This window comes from Ciona robusta, chromosome 9, assembly GCF_009617815.1.
Source record: "Ciona robusta chromosome 9, ASM961781v2".
Taxonomy (NCBI): domain Eukaryota; kingdom Metazoa; phylum Chordata; class Ascidiacea; order Phlebobranchia; family Cionidae; genus Ciona; species Ciona robusta.
Genome location: NC_143243.1, coordinates 7,013,535 through 7,030,031, shown reverse-complemented (window position 1 = coordinate 7,030,031; position 16,497 = coordinate 7,013,535). Strand labels below are relative to the sequence as shown.

Sequence of the window (16,497 nt, the reverse complement as noted above, 5' to 3'; positions counted from 1 at the left end):
ACTTTAGGGTTAAATAAGCTTTCGGGCGCAACGCAACAATAGGGCGCACAATGTCAACAACGGATGGGTGTGTGTGTGACTGTGTATAGAAGCAGACATTTACCAGAGCGTTTTTCTCCGTTTGTAAATCTCCCAGCTCGTCAAGCAGAACGGTATTCTTTAGCAAAATATCTGCTTGCGGCACCGGCAAAGCAAAATTTCACTCTTGCAAAAGTGGCAAATTTAAATTTAGCCACCGTTGCGGGTTGTTGTGCCACGTTTTACGTCAATAAATAAATTCGCCGGAAGTCAGCAGCACGGTAGTTGCAACAGAATACATGTGTCTGATGACGAAGAGTGTTTTGCATGTCACTTGCCACTTTGTCTGTTAAGTATATTTATAACTGAAAAGCGCAGCCATACTGTTTTTGCATTCTTATAAAATTACTTTTTTAGCTTGGTTCAGTTATAACTTGATTTGCAATTATAAATCTTTAATCCAACAACATGGGAGTCAATCTTGGACAAGTTTTCCCAAATATCGACTGCAAAACAACCAAAGGAGATTACAAACTGCATGACTTCATCAATGAATCGTAAGTTTTTCATTTTATAAATCAGAACTCAGAAGGGTTTGATTTTTTACAATTAACTTATTTTTTGGCATTACATATGTAACAGGCATTTACTCCATGTAGTTTAAGATTTTTGTGTATTGTTATTTCAATATTTCAATATATATTATATGTTTTCTGGTATACCTTTAGGATTTAGTGTGTAAGCAACTAAGCATGTTTATAGTTATTTTTAATTTAATAGCTTTGTAATCAAGTTTATTTTTTAACCTGATTCCCAGTTGGTCCATCTTATTTTCCCACCCTGCTGACTACACCCCTGTCTGCACAACTGAATTGGGTACAGCAGCTCAACTAAAGCCAGAATTTGATGCCAGAGGTGTCAAAATGATTGGTCTCTCAATCGACTCTGTGGATTCTCACAATGGCTGGATTAAGGTGATAAAAAATTGTTAACATTGTATATTTTAATGTAATCGCCCTAGGTTAATATATGCCAAACTGTAAGGCGGTGAGAGTATCATAGTGATCACAAAGTATCAAACGTCCATTCCTCCTAGCGTATCCTAATTTTAATGACTTATAAAACATTGCCTGCAACTGCTTTTAGCATCATATTCCACCAAATATTTGATTTCACTTCCATGCAGGACATTCAATCTTACGCTGGATTGCAAGGAGAATTCCCGTATCCAATCATTGCAGGCACCCGGCAAACTGCAGCGGATCTTGGTATGTTGGACCCAGACGAGGTTGATGCATCTGGCATGGCACTCACTGCTCGCTGTGTAAGTTTTTTGTCAGAAATCATAAAAACGATTTAAATCTGCATTATTACTGTATTAGTTCTCTGACTCACAGTTTACGATACATACCCAGGTGTAGGTTGTTTGAATTTTGCACTGACCTAGGGTGACTTTGCTAAAATGCAGTTACAACTTACTATAATTTTTAAACACTGGAAACCATATTGATTATTGTACTGAACTACTAAATACTGTCCATGTATACTTTGGCTCTGCTTGTTTGAATACAGAGAAAAGCTATTTTGAGTTTAAAAATGCGATACTAAAACATATGATGTCACACTTGTTGGAAAAGTGGAGGTGGCATGACATTCCTGATGTTATGCCAATAGCTGAAAACAAATAACTTAATTTATCTTTGTTCTTTCGCCATATCGAATATTTTTCATACTCAGTTTTGCTTAAAAAGTACTTAAACAACATATTGAACAACATTAAAACTTGTATAGAATCCTGGCCATAAAATAGTGTGTTCTTTAAGTTTATTTACTGCACTAAGTGTATGTCACTACAAACAGTCGTGTAATACTACTGTTGTTTATCTGTTTGATTAGTGACATTGTCATTAAATTACCAAGAACTCTTCGTAATATTATACACTGTAAATCTGTATCAGTTGTAATGTTGTACCATGCTGTGTCTAACAGGTGTTCATCATTGGACCTGATAAGAAGCTAAAGTTGTCTTTACTCTACCCTGCTACCACTGGCAGAAATTTCAAGTACTGGTTTTCCCTGGTTTGATTAATAGTGGTTAAACTTGCCCTGTGGCACCAGCTGATGATAAAACATGGGTTTTATCAGATATCTGTTTGCTTATCTGTGCTTTTTTCTTTATTCAGACATACATGTGATGATGTAGACCTATTTATAGATTTGAGTGTATAGTTAGAAATATGTTTGCAAGCAAGAGCTTACATTTGGTCACCATTATAAAGATAACATAGTGTAAAGACACTTTGGAAGACAAAAAGTTGCCATAAACATAAAAATTTTAATCTTTTTCGTCAGTAAAATACCTGTCCAAAAATCAACATAACTTTTTCATTTCTTTCTTATTTGTCAGTGAAATTATTCGTGTGATTGATTCCCTTCAACTCACTGCAACTAAGAAGGTGGCCACTCCAGCCAACTGGAAGGTATATATGTATATATAAACCACACTATTAATTACCGTATAAATAATACTTGTTGCAACAGAGCGGTGAAGATTGCATGGTTGTTCCATCGTTAAGTGATGCACAAGCAACTGAGCTCTTTCCGAAAGGATTTAAAGTCACTGAAGTTCCATCCAAGAAAAGTTACATTCGTTTGACACCAGACCCTTCAAAATAAAGTCACATTCGGAACCTGTACAGACACCTAAACATTCCTTTTGAGACAATTAGAATTGTATCCATACTTACCAGCTTGCCTTGTAATCAAATGTACCTATTGCTCAACTTGTGTTTATGCAATTCTAGATTGTAAAGTAATTAATTTATGTAATCATGTCAAACTAATTAATACATAATATGAAGTTCATGCCCTTTACTGCTATGTTGTATCGTTAAAAGTTTAAAACAGAGTTTTCAGGATTATAGAAACCACTAAACCAGGATTCTTCATTAGAAGAAAAGAGTTTCATCAACAAAGCAACCATTGCTACCAGCTGCCTCTGTCGAATGTTTCCAATTGTAAGTAATGTATGTGTTTGTGCTGAAGTCCACGTTGAAAAACTTCTGCACCATTCAAATGTACAAGAGTCGGTGGGTAGCCAAGTGTATTTTTATTCACGCTTCGCTTCTCCGTTAACCATCCGTTTAACTCCCGACCAATCTTAATGTAGCGCCATTACATGGTGTGGCGCCACTATAGGCTACGTATGTAAGCCATTGCCCTGCCAAGCTTTATCTGTGTACCTAAAGTTAGAGATTCGGCGCCACCGATTACTGATAACATCATAACTCCATGTGCGACGTACGTGATTCGAATCATGCCACGTGAGTATTGAGTTTGCAGTATGACGTATCTATTTGCTAATCGGCGATAAACTTTGTACTTTGAGTTTGTCTCGCTGCAATTCGTGTATAACGAAACTGCTGCAACTGTTTCCTGTGTTGTAAGTTAATAGGACGAAATGTCATTGTATTTTGGCGATAAATAGCAGAACTAGCATGTAAGGGCCAACAAAGTGTTAAATGGTATAGGCATGCACTATAGCACCACCCAGCGACTATCACTAAACGACTGTGTGCAGTTGTGTAAAGGTTTAGTGCTGGTTAATGAAAAATGGGAATCAATCTTGGGCAAGTTTTTCCAAACTTTGACTGCAAAACAACTGAAGGGGATTTAAACTTTCACGAATACATAAAAGACTCGTAAGTTGGTTATTAAAAGTTCATGAATAATTTCTTTATTCAAAATTGAAAATTCCTTCATACAGTATACTGTGGGGTAAGATGGGTTACTGTTAGCATCCAAATCTTATACATCCTGATCTAGTTTTCAAGAACTATCAACGCTTTATTATAGTTGCGAGGCCACAGTTGTATATTTCTGTAAATATTACCTCCTAAAACGCTTATAGGTAACGTTTTTTTAATTCGTATTCACACCCAAGAGACAATTTATAATAAGCAAAATTTATAACATTTTTTCAATTAAAAGTTTACTATTCTAAAAGTTGTGTTTTCAGATGGGCTGTTTTGTTTTCACATCCGGCCGACTATACTCCTGTGTGTAGTACGGAGCTTGGTGCGGCTGCATTGCAGCATTGCGAGTTTCAAAAGCGTGGAGTCAAAATGCTGGAAGTTTCGGTGGATTCTGTAGAATCACATAAGGGATGGGTGAAGGTTAGCCCGATTTATAATTCACTAGTTCTAATATTACTTCTAAAGTCATAGTTATCACTGCGGTTTGTAAATATAGATATGGCTTCGGCATATATATGCTTTGAAAATCCTACACAGATTAAAAATCTCCCGCAGGGCAACCAATGCTGCAAACGTGGCATTAGCGTGAGGTCATCCATATGATAATGTGTGCCAAAACACCAGCGGGTATACATACTGAAGTAGTTTAATGTGCATTATAATCAGAATATTCAAGTTCTGTACTCAATGTCAGAGAAGCGTTTTCCTTTTCCGCTTGCTTCAGTATCTCGTCAGTTGCTTACTGACTTGGGCATGCTAGATCCTGATGAAGTTGATAGCACAGGTCTTCCCTTAACCGCTCGTTGTGTAAGTAGAAACGAACCTATTTTTAAATATTAATTTTACACCAAGTGAAGTAGGTAAGTGTAATATGGAACACATTTTCATTCTCACTTCTCGCCCAATTTGATAGTAAACAAAAACCCCAAGAATTATAAAAGCGTATCCTCACGATCCCCGTGTACCTTTTTTAATTGTTCAAAACACGATCAGAATATTTAGATACTATGTGTTAAGGTTCTCCGTCTCCCCCACTCTACTACATATAATAACGGCTGAACGACATAACATTTTCTTTAGGTGTTTGTAATAGGCCCCGACAAGAAGCTGAAGTTATCAATATTATATCCCGCCACAACAGGAAGAAATTTTCAGTAAGATTAATATTCACCGGTCTGCACATAACGATTGCGAAATATACTAAGGCGACGCGTTTTTTCAGTGAGATTCTTCGAGTGATTGATTCTTTACAGTTAACTGCAAACAGTAAAGTAGCTACTCCAGCTAACTGGAAGGTCAGAAAGTTGGCTAATTTTTTGGTATTTAGATATATATCGTATGTATCAAGGTATAAACAATGTGTAAAATAATTAATTTCGGTGCCATGCGCATCGTAATGCGTAATGATAATATGTTTATATGTGAATATGTATATTCCAGAAAGGTGAAAAATGCATGGTGATCCCGTCGTTAAGTGATGAAGAAGCGGTTAAACTTTTTCCGAAAGGATTCGAAGTGACAGAAGTTCCGTCTAAAAAATCTTACATTCGTTTGACACCTGAGCCTTCAATTTAGTTTAGACAAGATGAATATTAACGCGGTTTAAATCTTGTACATATAAAAACAATAATTTGGCAATGATATATAGGGCCACATAGGTCAATTTTGTTGCCTATATAAACGCAGCAACGATGTTATTAATTTCGACGGTTGACTATTTAAATTTATCAGAATCGCCTTATAAGGATAACATTTTTGTGCGGTTTACAGAATTACTAATAATGCAGTTAGATCGACGGCAACTGTTTTTATGGCGAATATTTTCGCTTTCGTTACAATGCAATTTGTAATCTATGCACATTACAATTACTATTAAATTAAACGAAATTTAAAAGACTAATTAATTTATTGTATTTTTCAGGTATTGAATTAACATTTTTTAATCTGTATTTCGAGTATTTCGAGTAAAACAGTAGAATGGGAATCAATCTCGGTGATGTTTTTCCGAATTTTAAATGTTCGACTACGGAAGGGGAGATGGATTTTTACAACTACATTGAAGGCTCGTGAGTGAAAAACATTCGCAAAACATAATATTTGTTGCAACAGTAGTTTACACATAATTTTAACATCTAATTTAAATGTTTAGTGTTATATTTACCTGTTTGACAACTTTTTCTTATATACATTTTTTACGGTCTCTGCGAGCCATGGTTTACCAAGCACGATAAGTTTATTATTATCAACTGTTCATTTTTCTAAATTTAATCCGGATAATTGCTACCTCACGCTATATGTGTCGCAAGGTTATGAAAGTTTAAGGTGAGAATTATACTGTTCGCGCGAACCTTTAGACTGCAACAATATATAAGCTCTGCAGATTATATTCGGGACAATTATACCATGGTAAAATAATTACATTAAAGTATAAATACCGATCACAATTTTGTAAACATCCTAATAAAGGAAACGGCACATTTTCCAATGTATTTTTTTGCTTAATTTCTAGATGGGCATTTCTTTTCTCACACCCAGCAGACTACACGCCTGTATGCACAACAGAACTTGGGCATGCAGCATCAAATTATCACGAGTTTGAGAAGCGAGGTGTGAAGCTGATGGGTCTATCTGTTGATCCTGTAGATTCTCATAACGGTTGGATTAAGGTTAGAATAAAACCTTCGGTGTTTTACCATTTACTGATAAAGTTCATGTTGATTGGCAATCTTACAAACTATAACAACACGGGTGGTTTATCTAACCATCCTATATATCTTTTGAGAGCTCTTGTCGTAGTTTTAGTTTATATATTTCTCCCATACTTCTGCACGTTTGTAATTCATTCCAATGCTTTATACATATAGGACATTCAAGCCATTTGTACAATGCCCACGGCTGGAAAATTTCCGTTTCCCCTGGCAGCTGGAAGCCGCAAATTGGTCAGCGATCTCGGGATGCTGGATCCCGACGAAGTAGATGGTACTGGAATGCCATTGACCGCACGTTGTGTAAGTTTACATGTTTCGTTTCAGCGCAACGCGAGAACTAAAAAGTTACATTCATTACTTCATTCATTGATTCATGTTATAATTAAAATTTGAAGACACTTAAACACCGTCTTATAAGCCGAGTAAATATAATAAATGCTGCTAAACAATTTATTTCAAAACATCTACGACATACCGTTTGCAAATGTTTTACTTTGGCAAACAACCACAGTATGTGATACGGCTAAACATATCCAACAAAAATTATTATCATGTTCTCAAATAATATTCCTAAAAGTCGTCTATACTTTTACATTACCATACGTTGTTATTCAGTTTCGTGCCCATTTCAGGTGTTTATTATTGGACCCGATAAGCGGTTGAAGCTATCACCGCTTTATCCGGCAACAACTGGCAGAAATTTCAAGTAAGGTTACAAAATATAAACATATCTTTTTTTGCAGTTTTTTAGGTAAAGTTATAATAATTTATATTTCAAACACGTAAAGGCAATGTTTATAACATGTTTAAAAAATTTACCATGTAGCAAGTGAGGGTTCAAATATGATTGTAGAATCCTACAACTTACGTCACGACCAATCCCGGGCCAGCACGTGACAATTTTAGAATATAGACAATTAGCGTCATTGTTACGCATTTCTTCATTTTATCTGTGTCGGACATTTTTTAATTTATAGTTAGATGTCAGTGCGTGCCTATACTGTATTAGTGTCTGCTGTATTAGAATATTTATTACTTTATGTGTCTAACCACTGATTCTATTTGAATAAGGTGATAAGTGCGTATTTGTTTTGTTGTTTCCCGTACCCGTTGGCCTACTTAGTCACAATTTGAAAACCTCTTTAGTACTCGTCACTCGTCAGTACTGTTCAGTCCCCCACCAACGTGTAATAAACTTCAAGCAAGAGTCAGAGTGTATTTTCATATGAACTTTTTTCGATTTAAATAGAAGCCATATTACGGGGTTTGGGTGCAGGGCCGCGCCCTTTAAGACCGCCGTAACATCGTTTTCAAATTACTTAGTTCAATTTCCCATTCCCGTATCCAGTGATTCCAGCAGTACGATAGCCCCGCATAGCCATGGCATCTGTTCCCGCCCGTATTCCCGACGTCCTCAAATGCTTGAAGGACAAATATATTTATGCCGAGAAGCTGATGTTGAAGCCTGCAGGGCTGGCGCCCTTACGTGAATTGATTCCCGCCATCGACAGTGACTTTGATCGTTTGATGAACCTGTGCCAAACGTCTACCGAGCTCGAATTGTTTGAAGGCACGGAAATATGTAAATCTACCGTCCAAGAGGAAAAGGACGAATTCGATGCACACGTTCGTTCATGGATCGAAACCACCGATAGTGATTTAAATAGACCCACTCCCAGTGAGTCCCATCGTTCCCCCAGCTTGGCCTCGACCACAAGCTCCGTAAGGAGCCAGCAGAGACGCAGTCGCGTAAATTTGGCGCAAGCTAAATTAGCCAAGGAGCAAGCGCAAGAAAGGCTACATGAAACCCGACAACGAGCCAGACTGCGTGCCGAGCGCCAAGCCCTTGAGGCCGAGCGCCAAGCCCGCGAAGCCAAGGAACAGGCCGAGCGCCAAGCCCGCGAAGAGGAAGAAGAAGCAGAACTAGCCTTCAACGAAAAACAAAGAGAATTAGAATTAGCCCGTGTCACTATGGAAGCATGGACAGAAGAAGACGGCGAAGCCACAGAATCGTCATCGTCGACGCCCGTTCCTCGAAATATCCGAACCTTCGTGGTTAGCAACCAGAACCAGGTACCCCTGAGTCAACCGCCCCCTGCCGCCGTCATATCTCGCCATGTTTCGCCCGCATATCCTCCCGGTCCCGATAATCTCCCGTCGCCGCAACTCGCAAATTTAAGAGAAACCAACCCCCCGCCAGAAGTTCGCCACTCCCCGTTAAACATGGAAACTGTTTACTCGTCGCTCCCAACGAGGATCGGTACCACTGACCGCTATCCACGTCCCCTCCCGCACGAAGATACCCGCCAACCCGACCGGGTCCCCGTTCCCGGATATACCGCCTTCCCTGAAACCGAACCTATCCCGACTCACCATGTACCCGAAAGACGAGACAGAGTAACCGATGTTGGCGAACGATTCCTACCCCGCCCCGTAATAGACAAGTTTGACGGTAACCCGATGAACTACTGGACTTTCGTGAGACAGTTTGAAACTCATATCAATAGAAAGACCGAAGGCAACGACCTCAAACTCGTCTACCTACTACAACACTGTGACCCCCACGTACGAGCTAAAATAAGTCACCTTACCTCGAAACCGCCCGATGTTGGATATCGTAGCGCATGGAAATTGCTGTACGAAGAATATGGACAACCGCATGAGATCGCCCGCTACTGCGAAGAGCATCTAAAAAACGCCCCGAGAGCAAATGAGCACGACCCCGTCGGTCTAAAGAATCTGTCCGTACTGATGGACCGTTGCTGTACCTCGCTTCAAGACCTGAAACAGTCATCAAGCATAGATTCGATGGAGATCATGCTAAATGTTATAGCCAAGCTACCACCGACGTTACGAGAAGAATGGGTAAAGCGGTCGTTCGAAGTTGAGCGTCTGCGAAAGAGCCGAGCGAAGTTTGCCGATTTATCTGCCTTTGTTTGTGAAAAGAGTGCCGAAGCAAACAGCATATTTGGAAGAGCAATGCACCCCGCCTCCAATCGAACCAACCTGCAACGAAGGGCAAAGTCGTCCGTCTACAATTCGGTCGTGGAAGAGCCCGCGAGACTAAATAATAAACCTAACGTATGTATTTGTTGTGCAGGTTCCCACTGCTTGAGCCAATGCGAAAGATTCAGATCGATGTCGCTGCAAAATAGAAAAGAGTTCGTCCAAACGAAGAGATTGTGCTTTAAATGCTTCATGAGATACCACAGCGCCAGAGAATGCCGAAGCCGTGAACGCTGTAAGGTCGAAGGTTGTACCGGTAACTACCACCATACATTATTACATAATTTACCTCCCCGTCCGAAGCCGCCCGAGAGTAGTGCAACCAACGCGGCTGTTCAATCGGCCGAATACAACGTATTTCTCAATGTTGTTCCCGTTAAGGTCCGCTTCGAAGATAAGGTGGTTGATACGTACGCATTTCTGGATCAAGGTTCGACGACAACTTTCTGTGACCGTTCCCTAGTCAACAAGCTACAAGCTAGCGGAGAAACGAGACACCTGACGCTGAAAACCCTGACATCACCGCAGGTATTAAATACAGTATCGATTAATCTTTCAGTTCGACCGCTAGATGGCGGTGACTGGATCGAGCTCCCCGACGTGATCGCTATCGATAAAATCCCCGTAGACCCAAATCCTGTTCCCAGCCCGAAGACGATAAAGCATCACCAACTGAACGCCAACAACTTCCCGAAGATAAAGCACGGATCAGTCCAACTATTGATCGGTGCCAACGCCCCGCAAGCCTTCCGTGTAGAGACAACCCGAAGCGGCCATGGCCGATGTCCCGACGCGGTCAAGACGCCACTAGGATGGTCCCTCCTAGGCCCCTCGTCCGACACACCCGCGACCGACCACGTGAGTTCCAGTTTTATATTTGCTAGTATCCATGGCGCGAGACTACAGGAAGCGCACGCCATGTTCCTGAGTGATGAGAGCGACCTAAGACCGATCACCGCCGATTCCGACAGCGACGACGAGCTACCGCATACCCCGGTTTCTGCAGAGGATAGACGATCGTACAGAATGATGAAGCAATCAGTCCAGTTTGAAGCTGGCCATTACGAACTACCCCTCCCGTGGCGACACGACTATCAAGTTCTACCCGACAATACAATGATGGCAATTCGACGTTTGGCTGGCTTAAAGAAGAGGTTGGTCCGTAACCCCGACATGAAGAGTAAGTACGACGAACAGATGCAGACGATGCTTACGAAGGGCTACGCAGAGGAAGTCCCGATGCACGAACTGAAAACCGACCGCCGTGTGTGGTACCTGCCGCACCACCCTGTCATGAACCCCCATAAGCCTGATAAGCTTCGCGTCGTGTTCGACTGCGCTGCGCAACGTCACGGAATCTCAATTAACCAGGTACTTATGCAAGGACCCGACCTTGTTAACAGCCTCGTGGGCGTTCTTACCAGATTTCGACGAGAACCCGTTGCCCTGGTGGCCGATATTGAAGGAATGTTCCACCAGGTGCGTGTCGCCCAACGTGACCGAGATTCCCTGCGGTTCTGGTGGTGGCCAGGAGGTGATACTTCGTTAGAACCCGCTGCCTACAGAATGAAGGTACATCTGTTCGGCGCAACGTCTTCTCCTAGTTGCGCGTCATTCTGCTTACGGCAGGCCGCCACCGACTTTGGTGGCGAATTCGATCCCCGTGTGGCCACCGTAATAAAAGATAATTTTTACGTCGACGACTGCCTTGTCTCCGTCCCGAATCCGAAGGCCGGTGTGAAGATGGTTCACGATCTACGAGCCCTGTTGTCCAAGGCTGGATTTCGACTCACGAAGTGGCTATCTAACTGCAAAGAAGTGGTGGATTCTATTCCCGAAGAAGAACGCTCTAAGTCCCTACAAGTACGTTCATTCGACGAACAAATTAACGAGCGAATCCTCGGCATCAACTGGGACGTGCACGCCGATGAATTTCGATTTACTATTGCCTTACCGATGAAACCCCGTACCCGCCGCGGACTGCTGTCCACGGTTAACTCGTTATTTGACCCCCTTGGTTTCGTAACCCCCGTTGTGCTGGAAGCTCGTCTCATTTACCGCAACCTCTGTCAACAAGAGCTGGAGTGGGACGAACCGATCCCGAAACCCGAACTCAAGCGATGGGAAAAGTGGCTCTCAAGCCTCCCGCAACTCCGCAACGTCGCAATTCCCCGTACTTTTGGACAACGAACACACACTGATGATGTGCAGCTGCATTACTTCGCAGATGCATCAAAAATTGCTTATGGCTCAGTGTGTTATTTGCGCACACTCGACGACGATAGCCATGCCCACTGCACTCTTCTGATGGGAAAGTCCCGTTTAAACCCGCAAGATGACGTCTCCATACCCCGTCTTGAGCTGATGGCCGCCGTCATGGCGGTGAAAATGGACCAAGTGCTGCGAAGAGAACTCGGTCTAGAACGGTACCCGTCGTTGTTCTGGTCCGACTCCTCGGTTGTGCTGCAGAGTCTGTTCAACGACCGGAAGCGATTCCCGTTGTTCGTTTCCCGACGCCTCGCCTTAATCTCCAAGCACACCTGCATTAGCAATTGGAGACATGTACCTACGAAACTAAACCCCGCCGACTGTGCATCCAGAGGTGCATCTGTTGAGTCACTGTTGCAGAGCGAACTCTGGTTTCAAGGGCCCCCATTCCTGAAACTTGCTCCAGAGCACTGGCCAAACAACTTCTCGAAGAAGGAAATGTCGTCCTGCGACATTAAGGCATTTGATAAAATAACCCCAACCGTTTTTTCCATACAGATTGCCGTTCCCGCGACCGATAAACTGATGACCCGTTATTCGAGCTTGCACCGCTTGAAACGAACAACCGCCTGGCTTCTGAGATTTAAAGACTACATCGTTGCCCGACACAAGAAAGAAGAGATGAAGACGACGTCCCATCTGTTGACCGTCATCGAGCTTAAACGAGCAGAGACCGAGCTGCTGAAATACGTACAGGAGCAGCACTTCTCGCAGTGGTTGAACGTCCTACGTGAAGACAAGAAAATTCCCCCGAAAACCGCCAGCTCATCATCTATGTTCAAGCTTAACCCGATGCTGTCAGACGGCGTGCTGAGAGTGGGTGGTCGCTTGGAGAGAGCCCCCGTACCGTACGAAACACGCCATCCAGCCATTCTACCACACACCTCACATTTTACAGACCTGATCATCGCACTCTATCACGAGATTGGTGGTCATTCTGGACTAAACCATACCCTGAATTTGCTCAGTCAGCGCTTCTGGGTTGTCAAACCAAACGCCGCTGTTCGCCGTGTCCTCAGCAAATGCTTGCCGTGCTGTCGTAAAAATGCTAAACCCGGTCAGCAAATGATGGCCGCCCTGCCACTGCCCCGAATGCAGATGGATTCACCCGCGTTTTCTTACACAGGCATCGACTATTTTGGCCCGCTCCCAGTTCAACAGGGAAGAAGCGAAGTGAAGCGCTACGGGTGCCTATTTACCTGCATGACCACCCGAGCTGCACACCTGGAGCTAGCCAGAGATTTGTCAACCGATTCCCTACTTAACGCATTGCGACGATTTATTGCCCGAAGAGGAACCCCTGATCACATTTACTCCGATAATGGAACCAACCTGGTTGGAGCCGAAAGGGTGCTCCGTGAATCCATCCAGGGTTGGAACCACAAACAAATTTACAAGTTTCTTTTACAGAAAGAAGTTCAATGGAGCTTCAATCCTCCAAGCGCCTCGCACATGGGTGGTGCCTGGGAGAGGATGATAAGATCAACACGAAGAATTTTGCTTTCTCTTGCAGGTGACCGAATACTGAACGAAGATCAGATGCAGACCTTCCTGTTGGAGGCTGAGTCGATTCTTAATTCACGACCTCTCACACCCGTCACCCTAGACGACGCCGGAGAGATGCCATTAACGCCAAATCACCTGTTAAGACCGAACCCGACCCCTGAGCTTCCTCCGACAATCACCGACAAAACGGATTGTTTTGCCCGACGCCGATGGCGTCATATCCAGTACTTGTCCGACCGCTTCTGGACCCGATGGTCCAGAGAATACCTCCGTACCATTATCGCCCGTCAAAAATGGCACAAACGGAAGGAGAACTTTAAAATCGATGACGTCGTCCTTCTTGTGGATGACTCGATGCCCCGCTCCCAGTGGTCAATTGGGAGGATTACTGCCGTGTTTCCTGATGCGCACGGCCTTGTACGTAATGTAACCGTGACATCACGTGCCACCGAGTTGAGACGACCGATCCACAAACTTTGTCTAATCGCCCCCGCCGAACCCGAAAATTCCGTGCCGAGGGAGAAGTCCGACGATCCTACGACCGCTTCAATAGAAGACGGTCACTAGCGCTGATGAACGCGCCCCGAACTATTTATTGTTTCTGCCCACGCGGCATATACCTTCCCGATTCGTTTACTTCTCGTTTTGAATTCTTTTGTTGTTTTTTAAATTGCTTTGTTTTTGAGACTCCGCAATTTGGGGGGGAGTGTAGAATCCTACAACTTACGTCACGACCAATCCCGGGCCAGCACGTGACAATTTTAGAATATAGACAATTAGCGTCATTGTTACGCATTTCTTCATTTTATCTGTGTCGGACATTTTTTAATTTATAGTTAGATGTCAGTGCGTGCCTATACTGTATTAGTGTCTGCTGTATTAGAATATTTATTACTTTATGTGTCTAACCACTGATTCTATTTGAATAAGGTGATAAGTGCGTATTTGTTTTGTTGTTTCCCGTACCCGTTGGCCTACTTAGTCACAATTTGAAAACCTCTTTAGTACTCGTCACTCGTCAGTACTGTTCAGTCCCCCACCAACGTGTAATAAACTTCAAGCAAGAGTCAGAGTGTATTTTCATATGAACTTTTTTCGATTTAAATAGAAGCCATATTACGGGGTTTGGGTGCAGGGCCGCGCCCTTTAAGACCGCCGTAACAATGATTATGGAAACATAAGAACTATAATTAGGTATCTGGTAATACGAAAACGTGACAAAAATCAAATCCAATTAATTGTTTAATATATATATAGTAGGTTGGGGGAAGGTGGGACACCTTTTTATTTTATTTTTTCGTTCTATTTTGTAGTAAACAAAGAACATTTAAAAAATCAATAAACCGTATCCTCACGACTCCCATAGACCACTGGTATTTGTTTAAAACAAGACCAGGATATTTGGATATCATGTGCTAAATGTGTCCTATCTTTCCCCACAGTACTATAACTAGCGTTTTTAAAGTTCGTTGTTTATAACTTCGATCTGTTGCAGGGAGATTTACCGTGTTATTGATTCTCTTCAACTTACTGCAAGCAAGAAAGTAGCGACGCCAGCGAACTGGGAGGTAAGGTGTATTAATATTTTGATAATAAAATATATTATAAGGGGCATTTGTGTTTTTTAAGAGCGGTGAAAAATGCATGGTTGTCCCATCGCTTAGCGACGAACAAGCAAATCAACTCTTCCCAAAAGGATTCGAGACCAAGCCAGTTCCGTCCAAGAAGTCTTATATACGCTACACACCAGACCCATCCGTTTAAATGCTAATATAAAGAAAATAAATAAGCTTTTAGGTGACTAATTTTAATGGTCATTTTTGGCAGCATGCGTGCACCGCTTTATACATTTTTGTGGGTGATGCTAACACAGTATATAGGAGTTAACCCTAACAAGAGTGTAAAACAGTTGACAATATTCTATTCGTGGTAACTATTCATTAAAAACGCTGAAAAAATTGCCGTCTCTTCTGCCATCTCGGGTTGCACAAGTTGCAGTGTGCTCTTTCATGTTTTGAATGCGGGTTTGCATTTCTTGTGTGAGTGGATGATTGGCCCCGAGCTCCATTCTATATTGTTTCAACGTGTCCTGCAGAAGAAAAACTTTATGAGGAGTATTGGGTGTACCAGTACATCCAACTAGAGATGCAATCTTCTACTGTGCATTGAAAACTCGGACGGGCAATATATATTTCAGCATTGCCTACATCGTTATCTTCATTTAGCAAACAAACTATCGGAAATTTAGTTGTTTTGATAAATTCCAAAATACACCACTGTGAATTGCTTAATATACATAGTTTAAAACGCATACCTGTAAAATAATTGTGACTTCTTCCCTTACGTTGTCAATTAGTGGATCGGGTAAATCAATGGCAGCATGTTTCGCAATGTTTCTCATGTACTGCAAGTGGTCGTTATCGTTAGCAAATTGACTATGTGACGTCATTTCGGTCCATCTTTTTATCATGGTCATAGCTTTTATTTGTCGGTTTACTCTTTTTGCCACCGATTTGAGCGTTGGTTTTTCCGCAGCTGAAGCGCCTGCCTCATTAGTTGCCCCAGCTGTTGCTCCTGACATTTTAGATTTAAAAAGACTTGGCTTTTTAGGCGTCTCTGAAACAGGTTTAGCATCACTGCTTTGCTGGGCTTTTTCTGATTCGTCGACGATAGTTAAATTTTGCGCTTTGTTTATAGAATCCGTAGCAGTTGATGCTTTCCGGCTTGTCCCTGGCGCTGGTGATAAATTTTTATTCTGTTGAGCCTCACTCATATTTCTTGCTTTTTTCCCCGGTTGCTCACTGACAGTTAAACCTTTCGAAAAATTTGTATTAATCGTCCCCCTACTATTTTGATTAAACTTCGATTTTCTTCTTTCCTTATCAGTTATTGTAGGTTGCACTGGCATTACATTCAGATGAACAATTAATAACTAAACGGATTTTCCGTTTGCATATTTACAGTAAATTATCTAAACCAGTCAGTTTTGTTGCCACTTTTTAAAGGTAATTGTGACTAATGAATGAATATTATTACAAAACTGTACATATATGCATGAGAAAAACATCATCTTTTAGACATGTTAAGTTAAATTTCTGCACAAAACAAAAACATTCTTCCGTTTCTAAATCAACCAAGCAAACTTTCGCAGAAATTAAAGTAACTTAATGTATTTTCGATGCACGTATATCTATACGAAGCAGTTTATGCACGGAATTTAAGTTACGGTTTTACTC

General features: G+C 42.0%; 4 protein-coding genes across 5 annotated transcripts; 3 read left to right on the top strand and 1 right to left on the bottom strand.

The window, feature by feature from the left end:
- The first annotated feature begins 414 nt into the window (after positions 1–414).
- LOC149731787 (peroxiredoxin-6-like) lies at positions 415–2,883 on the top strand. The gene is made up of 6 exons (XM_089885187.1): positions 415–575; positions 836–992; positions 1,205–1,342; positions 2,008–2,081; positions 2,426–2,498; positions 2,560–2,883. The coding sequence occupies exons 1-6, from the start codon at positions 487–489 to the stop codon at positions 2,692–2,694; spliced, it is 666 nt and encodes a 221-aa protein (XP_089741313.1). The 5' UTR covers positions 415–486; the 3' UTR covers positions 2,695–2,883.
- Positions 2,884–3,022: 139 nt separating this feature from the next.
- Positions 3,023–5,348, top strand: LOC149731786 (peroxiredoxin-6-like). 2 transcript variants are annotated; one of them, XM_089885186.1, is made up of 6 exons: positions 3,023–3,341; positions 4,037–4,193; positions 4,440–4,580; positions 4,854–4,927; positions 4,996–5,068; positions 5,214–5,348. In XM_089885186.1, exons 1-6 carry the CDS (start codon positions 3,310–3,312, stop codon positions 5,346–5,348), a joined length of 612 nt encoding a protein of 203 aa, XP_089741312.1. In that variant the 5' UTR covers positions 3,023–3,309. The 2 variants fall into 2 exon arrangements, with proteins under 2 accessions (XP_089741312.1, XP_089741311.1); XM_089885185.1 differs by having other exon boundaries at positions 3,023–3,719.
- Positions 5,349–5,707: 359 nt separating this feature from the next.
- LOC149731785 (peroxiredoxin-6-like) lies at positions 5,708–15,078 on the top strand. Its single transcript, XM_089885184.1, has 6 exons — positions 5,708–5,839; positions 6,283–6,439; positions 6,638–6,781; positions 7,114–7,187; positions 14,757–14,829; positions 14,891–15,078. Exons 1-6 carry the CDS (start codon positions 5,751–5,753, stop codon positions 15,023–15,025), a joined length of 672 nt encoding a protein of 223 aa, XP_089741310.1. The 5' UTR covers positions 5,708–5,750; the 3' UTR covers positions 15,026–15,078.
- Positions 15,079–15,194: 116 nt separating this feature from the next.
- On the bottom strand, positions 15,195–16,169 carry LOC149731784 (uncharacterized). Its single transcript, XM_089885182.1, has 2 exons — positions 15,576–16,169; positions 15,195–15,350 (listed from the first exon to the last, which is right to left on the bottom strand). Exons 1-2 carry the CDS (start codon positions 16,167–16,169, stop codon positions 15,195–15,197), a joined length of 750 nt encoding a protein of 249 aa, XP_089741308.1.
- Positions 16,170–16,497: the final 328 nt, after the last annotated feature.